Raw genomic sequence first — 20,530 nt, 5'->3', positions numbered from 1 at the left:
AACGCCGGCCGTGAAAACCAGATCGTCAGCCTTCGCCTGTTTCCATGCAGACGTCACGCGTCGTCTGCCACAAACACCTTGGGCTAGCGCGGATGAAGGGGGAGAAGTGGAAACCTGTTTCGGAGGCACAAGGCCAGTCTGGATATTTGTTCCTGCACTTCATTTGTGTGCTGTGCTTTTCTTTGTGTCCACAGACGACAAATCTGAGAGCGGAGAGCTGGATCTGGAAGGGATCGACGAGGACGAGATTGAAAAGGTTTGCGGTTTATGTACTTAATGTAAAGGTAATGGTAAACCTCCGTCCTGGTGTTGAGTCTCCCCATTCGGTGTAGCCAAAGGCATTTTTTACAACTCACTTTTTAACATATTTCTTTTTACTTTTACGTCATTTTATAGATGTTTTCCAGAGTGACTTACATGCTTAGCCGTCCCTTAGAAAACGTCTCCATATGCTCAAACCAAACAGTCTAGATTCTAAGAGCATCATCATACTAAAAGCTCATCTGGCCCAGGAACCAGACACATACATAATCCACAGGCTCTGATTTGCTAAAGTAAATCTGCAAACCCACATGTGCAAGCTGGATAAATCCTGCACAAAGAAAATGATGTGCAAGTGGAAGTATCAACAGCAGGTATAGCGGGTTGTGCCTTTCAGATGACCAAAAGAGCAGGTTTTGTCTGTTTTGCAAGTGTGCTCTGACGAATGCACAGTTTGGGGTGTTTCTTCTTAACGGTGCAAAAATACAGGGTGGTGTTACCGCAAATAGGAATTTTAAGATATTTTCATCAAGCCGGAAGATGTATTTGAGGATGGTCTGCATGCCTCAGTTATCAGGGTCAACTCGGTCATCTTAAATTGAGATCTCAACTCATTATGGCGACGAGGAGCATTTAACGCACACATAAGCCTGGATTTAATGTCCCCTTTGCACATTATATCGACACGTTTTCTTTGTAAATCACAAATCGCAAAGCTTACTAACTAACTGGTTTACTTGCTAGCCCACGCATATTAGCACTTTAGATTAGGTATATTAGTAAATGAGGGCCTAAGAGATTGCATATACAGTTTTTACATTAAGTGCAGTATTAGTGCTAATTTTGTTTATTGAAGAGGCAGGTCTCCAGTCTGTGTTGGAAGGAGAGAACCGTGCGGGTGGAGGCAGCCAAGAAGACCTTCATTAACCACCTTGGCACCAGTACAGAGAAAAGTGTCTGTGCTTTTCTTCCTGCTCTGATTACATTATCAGTCATAGTCAAAGCACCACACACACTAGGAACATCTCAGCTCCTCTTCGGCCTAAGTAGTTTGTACGATGCGAGTGTTGGATCAGACGGCCGTGTCTGGTTCGCCTGGGTGACCTCTCTGTTGCTCTAGTGGATCTGTGTCTGACGTAGCAGAGCATGGAGAACGATGTGCTAGCAACTCTGGTCATAGGTTTGATTCCCCAGGAGCACGCGTCCCGTCATATTGATGAATATGCGTAAGTCACTCTGAATGAGGGCATCTGTCCAATGCTGAACATGTAAATACGTAGTCTGAATGAACCTTGTTCCAGAAGCACCACGAGTCTTGCGTTCAGACTAATGCAGAAACATGTGATGAATCCAAATTGGACAACCGCTAGATAGTGAAGTCCCTGCATTCATACAATTGCAAATGTTCTTCAGGCACCAACAATTATGTAGCCACCTCTGTTCTCCATTATCTCTCAGTAGAATACACGTGGAGATATTGTAGTCTAGCTGTGTGGTTTGAGCCCCGTGTGAAGTCTGGTCTCCTCTGTGCAGTACATTCTGAATGAGAAGGAGGTGCATGCGAAGACAGAACTGTGGATGAAGCAGAATGAGGAGTACCTGAAGGAGCAGAAAGGTGAGAGACGATGGAGATGATGGTTTTACAGGCTCGTTAACACACTCCTCCTCTCCCAGTGTGAACGACCCAGTGAGGGGACGAGGCTGAGGAAAGACTCACTGCCTCCACAGAAAACGCTCTGAAATAAAGCTTCACTTTCCAAATTCTTCAGGGTTACTTTAAGTAATGAAGTTATTTTTAATCTCATCTGAAGTTTTTCATTCCATGCTAATGTCCACTGTGAATGTTACGTTTCTGGGCCGTTTAAATTCTAGAGGTTTAGGATTTAAAGAGGTTTTTTAATCGTTTCCTAGTTTTTCCTCAACTGCACTGAACCCAACACATAGTGTTCAGAAAACATGCTCTTTTTTTATATAGAAAAAGAAGAAAGAATAGCTAAGGAGAAAGAGCAGGGCATCTATAAGGAGAAGGTGAGTATGTGTCTGTGTGTGTGTGTGTGTGTGTGTGTGTGTGTGTGTGTGTGTGTGTGTGTGTGTGTGTGTGTGTGTGTGTGTGTGTGTGTGTGTGTGTGTGTGTGTGTGTGTGTGTGTGTGTGTGTGTGTGTGAGACACTGGTGAGCAGGGGCGTTCAGGCGACTCTCCATCTCCGTCTTCTGTCCTTCCGCTCCACCCCTTCCCCCCTGCACCTCCTGGGTTTAACATGTCCGCCTTGATATCTGCAGCGCGACTCCCAGCCAGGTGGCTTTACCCAGGCCGCCAGCAGCCCTCCCCCGAGGTGCTGTGAACCTTATCCCATCAGTGGATACGGTAGCCATTCAAGAACCGGTTACGCTCTGGCCTATAATGAACATGGCCTTTGGAGATCATATAGGTTGAATCCATTTTACAGGCTACTAATCAGTTTCCATTATCATCCTCTCCTTGACATTTATTAGACTTGCATCAAAGTGGAAAAATTAGCCCAGAAGAGGGAAAATGCCATCCTATAAACACATACAGCAGACATCGTAATCACGTTATTAACGGATGCCCATGTGACTTAAAAAACAAGTAATGTCCAGGAATAAACACATCACCTTGTGTAGCGTGAGGTGATATGAATGTGCCTCAACTGCTCTGAATATCCCAGCATGCCACCAGATTCTCTGCAGTGTACAGCAGCCATTTAAGTACCCACTCCACATGTTTAGATGTTTGCCATTGCAGAGTCCTCTCCTCCCAGCTCGCCTAACCCTCCGTGCTATCTTCTCCTGTGGCCGTGCAGCCCAAGAAGCCGTCCAAGAGACGAGAGCCCATTCGGGCCAGCACCGCCGGCGAGGCCATCGAGAAGATGCTGGAGCAGAAGAAGATCTCCAGCAAAATCAATTACGACGTGCTGCGGGACCTCAACAGCAAAGGCGGCGGTAGCGGTCCGGCCCGCCCGGCCGAGGAGGCGCCGCCCAGCGGCCCCGGGCGGAAGAGGCTGGCCCGCCGCAAGAAGCAGCCCAACAAAGGCAACCTGGGCCTGGCCAAGCCCGCCAGCCTGATGGGGAAGAGGTGAGGATTGGCGTTGTTTCAGCGAGCTGCTCGATTGCTGCTGTTGGTGGTTTTACGGAGCAGTGGGTTCGTTTGCGGGGACGGCCCTCGCTAGCCCGGCTGTTACCTTCACATTCCTTTCTACAATTTGTCCTCAAAATCTACAGAAGCTGCCTTTCTATAGTAACAGGGCTTTGTCCCAAGTGGTAAAATACTTCTTTTGTACCTCTTACAAAAGACAAGATCAAAAGGCTGTTCCCAGCCCTCAGAGGACTAGTTTTTCCCCCTCCTATAAGATTTTGTCTTTCCTCTGTTCCTTTGGCTGACCTTCAGAGTGGCTTCCTCCAGGAGAAAGGCTTGTCATCAATTCTGTGCCAGGATTTTCTGTTCGCCGTCGCATGGCACCCTGTGGTGCTCTCTGAGCCTGCCCCTTCCCCAATTAATAGCCCTCCACTCTGAAGCCCCAGTGAGGGCAGTAATGAATCGGAGCCAGACGGAGCACAAGATCATGACTTTGTCTCCTGGCTCGGTGAGGGACAGGCTCCCGAAGTGCGAGTTCTTCGGTTCGTTTCATTAATGGTGATTAATAAAAGCGTATCAATCATGTTGAGACGTGAGTCACGTGAGTTCGAGTGAAGGCTTCGTGTTTTGAAGGGAAGACAATCGAGAATTTTAGTTTTTTCACTCCCATGTGATACGCGTGCGACATAACGAATATAAGCTCATTCCTTTAAACAGGAATATGCATATACGTTCACTCCCTACATTTACACACACGGCAGGTATTTTGCCATGAGCACGACTGTAGTGTGCATAACCTGATTCAATTTCATAATTAATAAATTAAGTATGAAATGTACCAGACGATCTCTTTTGCACGGAGGTCGTTGAACAGCTCTTCTCTTTCATATTTATCTGACTGGTGAAAGTCTGTAGTCCCTCCAGCACCAACCAGCTAATGCTTGTTATAACATATTAAATCATCATAGTGTGCTGGCCCTGTGGAACAAATTTGACAATAAACGCAAATTCAGTTCGAGCTCCGGCTGGGAGGAGACGTTTCCTTTCCCTCCTGCTGCACCATGGGAAAACGTCTAATGAGCTGTCACAGGAGGAAAGAGTAGCGTTGTTGTTTTAATTTGTGTTCAAGCTTAGCTACGAATATGAACTTCATGCTTTTGTGGGTGTCTATTTTTGATTAACAGCAAAACATGTTTATCAGTTTTTTTTATTTTCAATTTTCCTCGATTTATTCATTTATTTTGTCCACTTGGATGAAGTAATCTGTTTAAAACAAAAGGCAGCTCCATACGCTTTAGAGCTGCTTCGCACGCGCGCTAAACAGCTCGAAGGAGCCCGTCTGTTTTATGATACACGTCTGTTTAACGTGTAAACTCTGTATGAACCTCTGGGCTGATCCTACGTGCTTCTTAAGCTTGTGCAGGTGTGCTCATCCCTGCCACTCCACAGCCCAGCTACTCTCCTGCTCTCTTGTACGATGCCCTTCAGAGACACAGCTGACCCCATGACCCCACAACCCAGGTGGGGTACCCAGGCGAACAGCCCCAGCGTCTAGCCTCTCTCGTCAGCCGCACACCTGAGCGCTTCCTGTCTCTTTTTTCATATATTCCCCCTCCTCCCCGTCTGTACCGTCTTAAAGGATTGCGGTCTTTAGTGCGTATGGAGTTCGGCCTTTGAAGTGCAAATGAAGGCTTGGTGTGGGGGGGGCAGGCTGTGAGCAGAGCTCCTATCTGCACACCTCAGAGAGAGGGACGCTCAGGCCGGGCGTGTCCCCTGCGTCAAGTCCCATTCTTGTCTGATCTTCATTTTACAACATCTCCTTCTGCTCGGGGATCAGAGCCGAAGCGTGAGGCTGTGAGGTGGAGAGATGAGGAGGCGTGAGGAACCTTCACGCAGAACCTCTTCCACACTCACCACCTGCCCTGAGATTTGTAAATGTTAGCTTAGGGTCGGCAAGTGAGGATAAGAGTCGCCGGGTGTGTGTGTGTGTGTGTGTTTTTCCAACAGTTTGAACTGAGATAGGTTTGCAGTACATCACGATGCCAGACGTAGCCGCAAATAACCAAAGCGGGGAGCTCCGTGATACATTTCACAGTCGCTAGTGCCAGTTCCCACTGGAAATGTGGAGTTTCCCACAGTTAATGTCATTGTTTCCACCCAATTACTGCAGTCCTCCCAGCTACAGCAGTTCATCAAGCACAGCTCATCCAGCATTATGGGTTTGGCCACTCGTCTCCCACGGCAGCGGATTCCATGCAGAACGTTCAGGCGGCGAGAGCCCAGCCTTAGTAACTGGCACTGTGGTTCGCACGAAACCAAAGCAACCGGCAAAGGTAGCGTGCCACGTGGTTGCTGTCATTGGAGCTGCATGTCCCCAGATCCCTGCAGCCCTTGCCCTAGTAACCAGGCTAGTGTTAACTGCTGGGTATTTTGAGCAGGAGCCAGTGTGGACTCTAATGAACATTGTGGCCGTGACAGATTATGTCTCCATGAGCGTGGCCCTCCTCCCAGCAAAGCCCCTGTGGCGTCGCTAGCGTTAGCGAAAGGGATGATACGCAAGGAAAAAAAACCGCTTGAAAACCGGTTGGTCCAGATTAGAGGAACAAAGGGATCCTGTGGATCCTCCACGGCGTTCAGTCTTACCATTTAATGATCTGAACCGCTCCTTTTAACCAAATACATTCACTCTGTGGCCTGGGCCGCTGGTGGTGGCGTTTTCCCTGGGTCGTCTCGCGTCTAGCCTCTGACCCAAACCTAGTCAGAGGGCACTGATCTGGAAATTTCCACTGTTTAAGGATGTGATTTATCTGTGGGCTGATGGTCTGGAGGATGCGTGGTGGGAAGACTTGGGAGACACTTCCTGCTGAACCACATCCCTGGTTAGAGGTGAAACAGCTGGATGCTGGTGTTGGTCAGTTGTTTTCTCTGGAGAATTGGATTGTAGAGTAAGGTGGCTTTACTTAGTTTACTGAGGGTAATCAATGACCCTTTTGCCAGCATGTTTTGCAATTCAAAACTCTCTTTAACATGAATTTAATTAAGCCAACATCTGCTTTTAGAGTGCTCATCTAATTACAAAGCATCCTCGACTCGGATATTTCTAATTGTACAATAAACACTGTGGACCAGGTTTTCCATATCCAAACATTATAATTTTATGACTTGATTTAACAGGAATGAGGCCAAAAATTTTAACTTTCTTGTGCATGTTGGATAGTTTCTTTACACAATGTCACCTGGTCTCCACAAGCCTTCAGCATTGTACATAAAAAGCCCCCATTACCTCCACTGTAATCTGTAATTGCTTATTAAGGTTTAATGTGCGGGTGTTTTCATGCCTTGTTCCTCTGGAGCGCTGTCTGAGGCTCACGCAGCCGAGCTGCTTCCGAGGTGCGGGGCGGCCATCTTGAGGGCTGCACGCGCTTTTCCCGCCTTTCCGTTTCCATCTGCTCTTTAGGTGGTGTGGGAGGACGACTCTGTCACGTCACCCGTGGCGAGCTGTGTCGACAGAGGCGCTCTCCTCCTCTCCAGTCCTCCTCTCTGCTGAGCTCCACCAGACATCCATTGCTAATGGAGGCTTGCGTCTCCTCGAGGTGTCAAGCAGTTGCACTTGCGCTGAGGCGAGCGTCGGCGGAGGTGGCGAGACGGATCCTCTCCTCGCTCCCTCTGGGTCGTGATCCCAGTATCGTCCTGACCGGATACGCGAACGGGCATCACGGCGACAGCGAGAACTGTTACCGAGCTGTACCGCCACCCACGAGGAGAAAATTGGTACTTCCTTCGCAGAGCGCCCTGCGGAGTGTCAGAGTCTTCGCGCGCGCCCGGTTCGGGGCGTTCTCACTCCCACGCCGCTGTTTTGTTCACATGGAGGCCGCGTGGTTTTTAGCAGCCTCTGCGGTACGTGCTTATGAATATGTGAGCGATTAAGTCGTGAGGAAGGAGCAGCACATTGTAGGCCTGCGTGTGTTTGTGTTGTTCTGAGCCATTGTTCCATTGTTCTACCCGAGACCAGATCTCCTCTTTTGTGTTCACGTCACAGCTGCAGAACGGCTGACCCGTCTGTGTGAGGTGGAGTTTTGAGATGAAGGAACTGTGAGGTGAAGCCGTGAGCCGGGTACGTTCTCCCCGCCCGCACTCTTCCTGCGGCACCAGTCCAGAACAAGATAGCAGGGGGATAATCGCTTTTTTTTCTTCGCTGCCCCAAATCCCTCCCACCGGGTCTTCTCGTCCAGACCCTGGGGGGGGCTTCCTCAGTGGTCTGTAGGAAGTGTGATAAGATGTCTTGTAACCAGGAGGTGTGGAGCACTCCGAGCCCGTAATACTGCGTGCTTTCAGGTCCCTCTCGCACTCCCACTCTCGGAAACTCCTCCATCTCTCCGGAGTTGTGGCTGAGAGCTGAATGCCTAACGGCGTTGTCCTCGAGGAGGGGCGTGTCCTGGAGGAGGGGCGTGTCCTCAAGGAGGAGTGTGTCCTGTAAGCGCACGTCCGAGAGGCCAGCGGCCGCCTCAACCTTCCCTCTCCGTGTGCACTACGTGAGCTGAGTCCGCTGTGCCCAGTGGGACACCATCTAGCCCATGAGGCCTTCGCTCGGTCGAGTTGGCCTGTGACTGCGTTTTGTCTAGCCATCAGATAATGACAGTCGAAAGGACGGTGTTTAGACGCTATGGTGGCACTGCCTTGTTTTCTGTTTTTAAATCGCACAAAGGTCGTTCCTGAGGGGGGTCCTGAGGGGGTGCCATTACGTCCCGCTGCTCGTCCTGTCTGAGGGAGCGTTCCTGCAGTGGGCAAATACAGTGCTACTTCACTCTGTTCTTTCTCTCTCTCACTGGCTGAAAATCACACCCACCAGACCACTTATTACAAACACTTACCCTGTATGTGATTTCATGCAGAGATGCAGTCTAGTGTGAGAGGTCCACCACCCTGCTGTCTGATAGTCCTACTGTGGGCAGATATCACTGACCACTGACAAACACAGCATATGAATTGTTTCTGACGAATCATGCATGCCAAGAGATGAGAGTGTATACTTATGAAATTATGAGGTATGAACAACAAATAAAGCGTCTAGGTTGATGTAGGTAGAACATCAATGTTTCTAATAGAGTGACCAGTGAAACTCCATTTGTTCCTTCAGCAATACTGCGTGAAGTGTCATACCAGGCGTTGTTTCATGTACCCTAAATAGATATAACATTCAGTACATTACAGTACCGTTCATAGTCAGAGTGCTTACCCAGTTCATTATTTTGGCATCTGTTGGGTGGCATCGCCTCTCTGAAAGGTCCCGTATCCTCCCCTAAATGCTGAACCCCTTGGTGAGAGGGTATCACAGCTGGGCCGTGTCACTGTTAGCTATTTAAATGCTCTTTCCTTCACTCTGCAATCCCCTTCACCCCATCCTGTATTTACCCAATCCCAGCTGCCATGCAGTATTGGCCCAACAGAAATATTACTTCCCCCTGTCAGGTTTCATTGATGTGCGTTATTGACTGACTGGCAGCAGGCCTACTGGGTTCCTCTGCTGTCCCTGTAGCCACGGCGCCTGGGCCAGCCTTCGCCAGAACACGCCGAGAGCCATTTAATAGCGTTGCCTAGCTACGGAACCCACTAGAACATGTCTGCAATATGGGGAAGTGTTTGATTTTCAATCTTAAATCCTCTCCATGATAACCGTGATGCGGCTTCCGTGTTGCAAGATTGTTGGCTGAGTGACTCAAATACTAATGTCTACGTTGTGTTCGTCGTGACACTTCTGAGAGTGACGTGGTGGGAGGAGAGGAAAGCCGTTGTTTAATTGACAACGAACCCTGTGTGGGCTTCCTTTGTTGTGTGGCGTGAACGTTTAGCTGTGTGTATTGCGTATGATTCTGCTAATAGCCTAATACGTTCCATATGGACTGTTACTCTATAATTTGTAACATTGTCGGTAAGTGGAATTGTATGGAAGTGACTAGACTACTACATAATATTTAAGTGTCTTTGTCTTGCGTGTCTCTGTAAAGCACATTGTTAATAACAGAGGTTGACTGCTAGAGTCACTGGGCGATCCCAGGAAATTATTGATGACTGGGAGGTGTGGGGATTGATTGTTAAGTGGGCAAATTTGTCTTGCGTGAATTCGCTCCATTAGCCGTCTCATCCACCATCTGTCCCGGGCTGAGAGCAGGCAGCCGGGGGGCGTGGTGCCCGGCATGAGGGCCACGCCTCCTCACCAGCCTGGCCCAATGAGCCCTGAGGGTATGTCACACTGTCTGTGGATGTCCCGTCACGAGCCCCACCGAGAGGTCACGTACCGGACACCCAATATGTATCGCTCGGCCCCTCCCTAAATATCGCCATCTTTCCATCTGTTCACTCTTCATTTGCTGTCAGTGAAGACCTTGCGGTTACACACCCTGCGTTTTCATATATGATGTTTATTTATTTATTTTTTGATTTCTCACATTTGTTTTGTAGCCTCCCCTCAGTTTGAGTTGCTGTGAAATGCTGAAATTCATCCTGTCCCATTGCCCAAAGTCTTTTCATATGGGGAGCTGCTTCAACTAGTGGTCTCCCACTGTTTAAGTGTTCCTGGTACAGCAGGCCGGATGCAGCGTGATGTTTTAAAGCCCACAGTAAAGCTGCTAAACCCTTTGGCTGGTTCATATGTACCTCTTACAGAATGTTTTATTGAGCAAAAATAATCCACTGGACCACTGTGACCTTTTATATATAAATTTGATTTAATCAAGTTTTCTGTAGAGGGACCCAGTGAACGGAGATCAATATTTGTTATCATTTATTCGCAGATTGCCTTCAAGAACAATGCGAGACTTGTTCTTTGTTTGTATGTGTTGTACTGTGTGTAGTTGAAGGGATTGTGGTTTCAGTACGACGGTGGACTTCACACCACTGCTTTTACTCGCTGCCAAGGTGTTCTTCACACTCCAGTACCATTCACACCTCACACCAGAACCGTTACTGCATCAGCACCGCCCAAAATGGCCAACCCGTCCCTTTCCCCAGCAAAGCTAAGATGGAGCCCGACCCCAAATACCTACACATTATTCAGCTATACCTGCTGAAAGGCACCTAGCTTCCCAAGGTCAAGGGACTTGTGGTTGTCCAACCACGCACAGAAAAAAACCCAACAATGTGGGCAGCAAAAGCCCAGAGATCATCGGCCTCAAGATGCCAAGCCCACCACTCTGTTGTTCTGTGAGCGTCTGGGTGGTTCCAGAGCGAGCAGATCCCTGCTACAGATGTCCTCCATTAATCACATAAAAGAACACTTGTAGGATAATGGGTTGTTTTGAGCAGACTCTCTATCCGTGCGGTCGACTCCTGCTCTTAATTCAGCCCGGTTCAGCCCGGTTCAGCCCATCCACGCTGCTTCAGTGTTAGCAGCGGTTCCAGCGTGCCACAGACATTCTGTACATTGTGCAGCAGATTGACTGACCAAAAGCTTGAGAGGTGCGGTGTGTGTGTGTGTGTGTGTGTGTGTTTTCTGGTTTGGTAAATGTACAGTACATACTTCTTCAATAGGGATTTTTGTCTCAGTGCAGGTTTTCAGTTTTTAGTACAATAAGGACTAAATTGTTCAAGGCATCTGTGTGACTGCGTCTATGGTTATTCTGGGAATGCAGATGCATTTGGAGAATTGAATTTGAAATCGAGATAAATTACAGTAATCAGCGTTTGATTGCATTGGCAGATGCTCTTACTGTATCTCAAGCTTTTTCAGGTCCCATTATAACTCTCTGGGCTCCAACCAATTGCTATTGATCCCCCTTTACTGCCCAGTGCTGTGGAATGGAAGGTCACAAGAAAAATAATTGAAAGCAATCGCTTAGCCTTTCAGACTCTATGTAATGCCCACAGCATTTTGAACATCCATCCCGTTTACTCGCTCTGCGTCATGAGCCCACCGGTGGAAGATTATTTACATCTCTTACTTCTACTGAGCACAGCTAGTCGATTTGATATATATATATATATATATATATATATATATATATATATATATATATATATATATATATATATATATATATATATATATATATATATATGCTGTATATGTTTATGTATATATATTGTATCCCACCATCCCTCCGTCTGGACGTATGGAGGCAATTTGCCTGCTGTAGCGCATTAGTCTTGGCCGGCTGGAGGCTCGTGCACTCTGTCTGCGTGTCTCCCAGCTCGGCGAGGGACCTTGGAGGGGAATGCGGTGAGCAGTAATTTGTTGGGTGATCCTAGTGCTGGTGTTGCAGCGTGGACCCGAGCCAGAGCTCCGAGTGCGGCCGCATCAGCGGCGCTGGGGGCCGGCGGGCCCTGCTCCCTCCCCTCGCCCCAGCAGATGGCTGTCGGGTCCTTAATGAGGCGCAGCAGAGTGCTGGTGGCTCTGTTCGCCAAGCGGCGAGCGCACCGCTCTTCGGCAACGTCTTCTTCCTCCTCTTTAAGCTGATTACTTAGCGCTACTTTAGCTCGTCGCCCAGGAAGGTTGACGGTGACGGTGAGGATTCGTGCTTGATACTGTATTTAAAGACTACGAGAAATCTATCCAGGAGCAACATTGTATTATAGTGTACTTTCCTTTTGTTTCTTCTTCACTTTTTTCCCACAGTTCAATTTCTGTAGCCCTTACAAAGTAGCCTTACAGGAGCTCGGTGTAGAGTCGTAATGAGCCAGCTACAGGCGGGCGGCTGTGGAGATAGAATGTTCCGGAGATCCCGGAGATGCCCTGAGCACAGAGTCTTCAGAGGAGTCGCTCTAACGAAAGACCATCCTCCTCCGGCTAACTCTGAGCAGTGCTTTTAAACTGACGGGTTTTTGTTTTTTGTTGTTTATCTGTTTCCGGGGCTTATTGTTTCTGTTTCAGGTCATCGCCCCAGACCCCTCAGGGGGTCACCTCACTGCTGTCGTCACTCTGTGTTTCTACAGAGTTTAATAAATATTAGAACTGTGACTATCCTTCAGTATTGAGGTACGGGCTCCGTCGTTCATTCTGGTTCAGAAGGACCATAAATAGCAGTCTTCCCACTCCTCTCCTGCAGTAGCAGCACGAGCTCACATCAAGGTCGTTCTCTCCAGAACGTTCCACCGCCACATCCCTTCCCCCTCAAGACTAATTAACTTTTCATCCTCTTCTCTTTTGATATTAGCATTAAACGGCGTCGGGTGGGTGTTGGATGTCCAAATCCGATGGCTGGCAGATGGAAGCCGGACGCACCGTCAGCGAGGCGCGGCGACGCTTTGATGCCCGCCGGCGTGGCCCTCAGGCTAAGCAAAGCGCCGTAGCTCTGCTGAAATCAGCGTCTGTTTGGGAGGAGTCCAGGGATCGGGCACGAAGCTCAGCTCGGCTTTTAAGAGGACGCGGTCGCGAGGCTCGCGGTCCACCGCAGATCGGCGTGCTCCACTCCTTCTGTGCGGAGGGGAGGAGGAATCTGAATATTTTTCTGCTTGCATTATCCGCTCCTGGGCGCAGCAATAGCATTATCTCTCTTCGGGTGTGTGCACATCTGCAAGTTGAAAGGGTTCACACTGTTATCTGTGACAAAGCGTGCAGAGCAAACACCTGCTGGAAAACCCCAGAGCGGATTTCAGAAGAATTAAACTGAACCCTGCAGACGCGCGTTTCCCTCCATAGCTGATCATACTTCACGGACGTCTGAATAATGACTCCCTCTTGTCACTCTCCTAGGCTCCGCCCCCTGATATCATCAAGTCCCAAGAAGAAGAGAGCAGGTGCCCAGGTGAGAGAAGTGATGCTGTGTGGTGTCTGCAGTGAAAGGCATTTTATGATTAAAGCTGCAGACTCATAGTCTAGACATAAAAGTCAGATCATCTGTGTTTCTGTATGCTTGTTATTTCATAACAGGCTCTCATTAGATTACAAAATGGCATCCATTTAGTGCAAATCCTCTCGTCCATGGTAAAAGTGAATCACCCTAACGTAAACCTTTATTCTCCCGTGAGTTACTGCACTAACACTAAGTGATCAGACCACCCATCACAAAGGGCTGTAGCAGTGACCCTGCCCATGGTTATTTATGTTTATGTGGGATTCATATTTAGTCTGCAGTCAATATCTCCTGTCATAGTTTTGATGGATTAGTGTTTTGCTCTGGGGCTTTTAGTGCCATGTGCATATGGTGATGGGCTGATGAGTCCTTCACTGGGTCTTATGCCATGAGCGAGAGAGGGAGGGAGGGAGGGAGGGAGGGAGGGACAGAGGGAGAAGGAAAGAGAGTGGTGGTGGGATAGAGGGAGAGAGATGGGGCCGAGGGGGGAGGGACTGTTCAGACAGAGAGGAGGATAAAGCACACACACAATGCATGGCGGGGGTCAACTGGGCCGTCGCTAGGCAACCTGGTCCTGTCCTGGATGCTGCAGAGTGCCCCGCCCTGATTGGCTGAATGGAGACAGTGAAATGAACTGGAGTTACGTAACTGTATGTGTCTGTGAGAGAAGCAGAGACGAGTCACCACAGTGCACCACCAGCAGCTGTCTCACTGTCTCACTGTCTCACTGTCTCCGTCCCTAGACAGGAAGGAGAGACAGTCCAAAAACCCCTTTAAGTGCAACGGTGAAGCTCCAGTGCCTCACTGTAAAAAAAAATAAATGTAAAAACGCTCTTGAAGATATCGTATTACAAGAAGGATTACAGTATTTCCTGAAGTCACGCGCTCTTTAATTTCTGCCTGCTTACCCTAAATCGCTCACCGTCTAATGCACCACTCATGCGTTTATCATGTTAACCTGATAAAATCCCACTGCCTTCTGCCCCAAATCTGCTGGCTGCCGGGCCCCTGTGGGCTGCCCGGCTCGGGTGAGCCCGATTGGGGGGCCAGTGTGCCTGTGGCCAGCAGAAGGGCCTGCTGGGGGGGAGGGGGGCGGGGTTCGGGCTCGACACAGCCACTCGCAGCAGGAACCCACTGCTGTGGGACCGCCCCTGCGGAGAGGGACCGCCCCCGCGTAGAAGGACCGCCCCCGCGGAGAGCACCCTCATGCTATGTCTGCTGGGCTGAGCTATAATTAGCATGTAGACTTCCATCCTCATCTTCACTTTTCCACAACATGATAATTAATTAGGCCTCTCACTTCCCCAGGTGGTGTTTCCTCTCACTGATGCATGCTGGGATGTGTGGCCTTGTGGCTGTCTCTTGTATCTTTGCTCATTCTCTCCCTCCCCGGTCGGTCTGTTTTCCTCTTGCTCTTACTGCTAGAGGAGTACTCAACGCTAAATATACACTAAAACATTACGGCACTGGAGTTTATAATTGCCAAAATCAGAATTCCCTATATTATTTCCTTCAAACATCACTACTTTGGTACCCATCATGAAGTTATTGATGTCAGTGGACGTTCCTGAATACTGGTGGTTTCAGTAGCGATGACTAAAGATGTTTGAGTGGAGGTCCAAGGTCACCACGTATGACCTCTGACAGTCACTGCAGCGCTCTCTGATGGATGTGCTTCTCTGTTTAGGTTGTGCCCAACCTGGTGGCGCTGGCCCAGGCCGCCCCAGGGCCGCCTCCTGCCCCTGGCCCTCCTCCTGTGGTGGAGAGTGGCCCCGTGGCGTATGAGGAGCCCACCGAGGAAGACGAGGAGGCGGAGGTAGAGGAGCCCTGTGTCAGTGCCATGGAGCTGATGGGGGGTAACGGTGAGTACGGTCAGCCCCAGGACAGTATATTGAGTGTTGGTTAGGTCTTTGGCATCTCTGATAGCAGACTCACGGTTTGATAAATTAACAATTCCCTCTACCTCTGGTATGTCTGAACTTGCAAATCAGTACTCAGTTGTGTCACCCTGAACCTCAGACTTCTGTTTTGTGAACCATCCCCAAATCAGTTACCCCACCTTTGTTTTCCAGAATATGGCTGTGAGGCTGAAGAGGAAGAGGTTTTCTAGCCTGCACTATTTTTCCTCCTCTTCCTCATGCTTCTCCTGGACCATGTTGTCGTCCAGAAGAGGCTAATGGCATGGGAGCAGACTTTGGGCACGCGTGCTGTTGTAGCTACTGTGAAAGAACATTCCAGAAAGCCCCATTCTCATGCACAGGGGCATCTCTTTAACTCCTGCCCCATCCCAGGCCATGGACGGACGTCTGGGGTTGCATGGTTGTAACACTTGGGCAAGACATAACCACGGACCAAAGAAGCCTCGCATTAAACCAGGAGTTATGCTGTTGTAGTCAGAAAAAAGTGCTGGTAAGGACTTCGGATAAGCAGTCAGACCTCCACTTATATGTCCTAACTGGAGACTCAGCTGAGGTAAATGTACATTCATTAGTAGAGCAGCTCTATCTGAGTCAGACACGGGGACGCTTATGTTATCAAGTACAAATCGCACTGCTGCCGTCATCTGAATGTATTTTAAGGTCCTTCACATTGTATTTGCAAAAGCACAGTGATGTATTGTTTTTACAGAGGACAGCAGTAATCCTATGGGCACTTCACAGAAAATATTTTGTGCAAAGGAAGTTCACAGATTGATGTATTTTTGTGCTGTTTTAGTGTAGTACATTGTACATGTAGTTTTATCTTTTTTTAACTGTATAATATTGAACCTAACATCAGCATATGGGCATGTGTGTATATAAATGTAAATATTTGTGTTGTGTTATAACCTACTATTCTACTGAAAGTGTAATGTTACCTTTTAAATTTGTAATAATTAATATTGATATAGTGTCTTGATGTAGTGTATAATGCACCAGAGTGTCTTGAGTCTGGTTTTATATCTGATATAAATACTTTCACCAGATTCACCAGATAGTGTATGACAGGGGTCGCCAGCCTATGGCATGCGTGTCACCGTTGGCACGCGGAGGCATAATCAGTGGCACGCCACACGCTGGACCAGCATCAGCAAAAAAAAATTTAAAATAAAAAATCTCAGACAGAGAGCACGATCCTCCAATCGAAATCGCTCCTCAACGCTCTGCTCGGCGGAGGCGTTTATACTTGGCGATCGATCGCGATATAATACTTAATGCACTCATTGACTAGACATGTTAAAGTTGGCACTCCATGTCTCAAAGGTTGCCGACCCCTGGTGTATGATTTGAGCGTGTGATTTCTTTAACAACAAGTCAGCAAGTGTTCACCTGTTATAATTGTAACCTGCAGATAATGATAATTCCCATTAGTTAAAATACATCATCACTGATGTTATGATTTAATGTTGGGTTTTGTTTTGTTTTGTCCTATTAGTCCACGTGGACCCTAACATGTTCAGACAGTCATATAAAAATTCTTTGTTATATATGTGAGCCATAGCCCATATTATGACTGTTGACTTGTAATGTTCATTTCCAATTTCATTATTTTTATCAGCAAGACACACAATGACTGTAAAATCTCTTAGCATGTAATGTGAGATCAGCCGCAGACCCTCAAGGTGTGTGTGTGGGTGTGTGTGTGTGTGTGTTAGAGAAGCAGATGGCCGGTTCTCTGTTCTCTCCACATGCTTCACACATCTCCTTGTGGTATTACCATCAGTTCATGTGACAAGATTGCACCGTGAGTCACAAGCCCTAGGCCTTCGTTGAGCAGGGCGGCCTACCATTATTGGTTTGGAGCTTGATCCTGTGCCTCAACGGGTCCACCTGAGACCAACAAATCCAAGACCTCACCTGAATATGGACCCAGGGAGTCACGCAATCGTGAATGACGTTGATCCCCTTTCAAATTGAGGTCAGAGGTGCGGTGGTTCTACAGGGGGGCTTCGTCTACGCCTGTGGACAACGCGGTCGAGAGGCAGGAGACGTGCTCTGCGCTCCGGAGACGTGCTGTCCTCTTTGTGTTTTAGGACAGGTGTCATCTTTCCCCTCCGCTTTTTGATGTGGGACATTTTCCCATGGTGCGTGTGGTTTTGGAGCTGGTGTTGTGGACTTGCTGGCCTCCAGTGCTCTGACCACCGGGTAACACGAGACCGTAATGGCCGCCTGCCCCCTCTGGTTTGATTTGATTTGTTGGCACATGCAGACTCTGAGTACCATTCCACACTTGAAGTGTATCGGGTTCACGTCTTCAAAGAGCGGATTAACCGGCCCGCCCCTTTGTCTGACTGAAGGCCACTCTCTGGTAGCACTAAGCACAAGGTCATTTCAGTCATTCTGCCCACTGTATGTTAAGTGCTCTGGATCACGAGACTCCTTTAATAACCGACCCTAATTGACTTCACTTGGTGCATCATTTCAGTGTCAGGATGGGATGTACTTGATGATTCTATGACCCAAATCTCTAGATATATTGAGATTGTATATTTTTCCAAGATCTTCTAGGAACTCGAGGAGGGGAATCTTGCATCTTGCAAACACCCTTCATAACCATGTTGACAGCGGTGATTATGGGAAACGGTGTTGTGATCCTGCAGAACCTCTGGGGTCCATCTGCTCTGTCTGGCGGAGTGGTGCGGCTCGCTCTTCTCTCCGCGTCTCCTGGGTTCTGCGTTGGCCGTCCGCCGTGGCTCGGTGGACTGAGAGCCTGTGATTTATGGGCTGTGACTGTCTCCACGAATGCAGATGGCCTCCCGAGCTGTCCCCCTGCATCGCGTCTCACTCGGCTGGGCTCAGGTGAGCACGCAGACGTACCGTGACCCACCGTGGCCCCGACCCCTGTACTGGAGTGGACCTGCAAACCAACACTCACACACACGGACTGGTGTGGGGGATCGAGACTTATAGCAGAGTGTGTAGGAGAAACTTCTGTCATGGTGCTGAGGTGAGTCAGAGCAGAGGTAAACGTATCCCTCAGTGGACCTGATGTCTGTGTCACTAACACAGCATTGCATGGGTCCTCAGTATATCATTCTATAATACAATAAGCCTCTCAGTGGTCATCACACACACACATTCCCAGGCTACCACACCAAGGGGTTATCAAGCTCCTCACTGTTTACAGTGTACTAAAAATAACTTCTGCACTTTGCACTCTGAGGCACTGGGACGCTACATGTTCAGTGCATATTGCCACTCGGGCGAGTGGGCTGGGTACATTTACCAAACCTCCACATGTCAGACTCCACCTGTACGAGCAAACATCCCACACGCCGCCTAAATCGCTCACGACTGCAGCGGCATGTTAGCAGGTTGGCAAGAAGGAGCAGACCACATAAAAAACGGCTTAGCCCACAGCAGCCTTTAGGAGGGGAGCATTAGGAAGGCCATGAAACCTGCCCACCGGGGTGCTGTCGGAGTGATGTATTGGCACGCGTGGGGGGGGGGGGTGGGCTGCTCCCCTGACAACCGCCCAGACTCTGAGCCATCTGCCACCACAGCGCTCACACAGACGACTCCCTCGCCGAGCCGCGCGCCCCGATCCACCGGCGCCGTTTAGACGCACAGAGATGGAAGGTTCTGGAGAGAGTATAGCTGCTGTCCGTTCACCTGCTCGCCCGTACAGGTGGCCGTTTCTGTGGTTTTATCTGAACCAGCATCCCACCAAAGAGGGTTTATCTCCATATTTTCCACTTTTGTTTGTGTTTTTTTTTTTCATTTGTCCACTGCTCTGTATTAATAAAATTATTGTTCTGGCAAGTGTAGTTTTTCTGTGTGAAGGTCATAGGTCACAGGGTTGAGGCTGCTGATGGCTCCATGGATCTCTCCCTCTGTCACGCTCTGTTGGGTCCCTGTGACCTCCAGTTAACCTCCATCTTCTGGGTGCTGAGAAGCTACAGTGGCATACAGGCAGGGTTGCCTTATCCATCAGTATCCCCTTTGTGCACACCACAGTCGCTCTCATACCTTCTCCGTGTAGACACTGTTGCTGTGGATTTAAATTTAAATTGCTATAGATTAAAATTTGTCATAGATTTAATAGATTGTGTTCTTCCATGGCAAACATATAGTTCCATGACAAGCTGAATGTCAACTCTCACCATCGGAAGCTATTTTAACATCAGACACACCGAGTCTGCTGCTGTTGCTTTAGGTGTGTTGGATTTGTTATGTTCAGATCCTGCCTGATATGAGTATTTTGGAAAACCAGGACAATCTCCATGTGAGAGTGTCAATGAGAAGATATTTTGATACACCGTTGATTGACTAGTGGACCAATCTCAACATGCACCACACCTGCCACCTGTATTCCTAATGGTACTCAGAGAGAGAGGGAGAGAGAGAAGGAGGGAGAGGGAGAATAATGTAAATGGGGAGGGGAGGGTTGTGAATCCACATTTCACACCCAGCACTGATCTGACTGCGTGGCTGAGCTGAGACGGGCGTCGTCCGTGCGGATGCGTGGACGTCCGGACCAGCCCAGCGTCTGAGCAGCTGCAGCCTGTCCATCCTAGCAGAGATGCGCTCCGTCTTTTCAAATGGTTCTTTCATCCCAGGTCAACGCTTCCTGCTGCAGTTTGCTGTACAGACAAGGGCTCGTTCCTTCAGACAGAAACGCTGGATTCAGAGCATGCTCAGACACCTCTCCTGACCTGTCTGCCCACCTGGTATCTTTGCTTTTCTTCAGGGCAAGTGCACTGAACCAGACACACAGTCATGTCTGTAAAGACGTCTGGCTTCACAGCAATGACGTCTGTCTTTTAGTGCACTAGACATTTCATTTTCAGCTGCCATTTTCTGTTCCACAAATGGCCAATTAAACCCATTAGGGTTTCTCCTGCTCGTGTGTGCGGTACTGTCGAGTGTCAGACTGGTGTATAACAGGGCTTGGTGCTTTCAAAGCCTAGACAGAAAAGCCGTTTCAGAGCAGGGCTGGGTTTCAGGAGGCTGGCCCGGCCCGTACTGAGGCTGAGTCCAGTGTTGACTTTACACCCTCAGCCCTTCAATGAGTTAGACTGAACGTGTGTCCCGCTCAATTTAAGCCATGCCAATAAATCAATGGTTCGGATGGCTTAGGTGTCTGCAGCAGACAAACGCTGGCTGTGTGTGTGTGTGTGTGTGTGTGTGTGTGTGTGTGTTGTGTGGTTTTGTGGGGGTGGGTGTACCGTTCACGGATCTCCCCGAGCCCTGTGGTCGTGGTCATTTGTTAGTTTGGCTCGGACAGCTAAACACCTCCATTAGAAATGCCGGCTCACATAGCCAATTCATCAGTTTAATTAATGGAAGCTCATCTGCGTGAGGTCACGTGTGCTGATTGGGATTAAGCGTGGTTTGGGGCTGACCTGTCTGTGGCGTGTCTCCCTCAGGGCATACGTGCATCCTTACATGTAAACCCACAGTCACTGT

General features: G+C 48.8%; 1 protein-coding gene across 8 annotated transcripts in view; it reads left to right on the top strand.

Annotated features, from left to right (window-relative positions):
• Positions 1-18,442, top strand: part of brf1b (BRF1 general transcription factor IIIB subunit b) — a 47,764-nt gene extending 29,322 nt beyond the window's left edge. For 6 of the 8 annotated variants that reach the window (XM_077016867.1, XM_077016866.1, XM_077016870.1 and 3 more), the window contains 7 exons: positions 195-256; positions 1,795-1,876; positions 2,237-2,289; positions 3,083-3,354; positions 13,043-13,094; positions 14,830-15,004; positions 15,215-18,442. In XM_077016867.1, the coding sequence (XP_076872982.1) occupies positions 195-256; positions 1,795-1,876; positions 2,237-2,289; positions 3,083-3,354; positions 13,043-13,094; positions 14,830-15,004; positions 15,215-15,252 (734 nt within the window). In that variant the 3' untranslated portion in view covers positions 15,253-18,442. Of the gene's footprint in view, positions 1-194; positions 257-1,794; positions 1,877-2,236; positions 2,290-3,024; positions 3,355-12,503; positions 13,010-13,042; positions 13,095-14,829; positions 15,005-15,214 lie in introns of those variants that run through there. The other 2 variants (XM_077016868.1, XM_077016869.1) reach the window with 2 other exon arrangements.
• The last annotated feature ends 2,088 nt before the right edge of the window (positions 18,443-20,530 follow it).

This window comes from Brachyhypopomus gauderio, chromosome 9 (genome assembly GCF_052324685.1).
Source record: "Brachyhypopomus gauderio isolate BG-103 chromosome 9, BGAUD_0.2, whole genome shotgun sequence".
Classification (NCBI taxonomy): Eukaryota; Metazoa; Chordata; class Actinopteri; order Gymnotiformes; family Hypopomidae; genus Brachyhypopomus; species Brachyhypopomus gauderio.
This window is presented reverse-complemented; position numbering and strand designations above follow the sequence as displayed.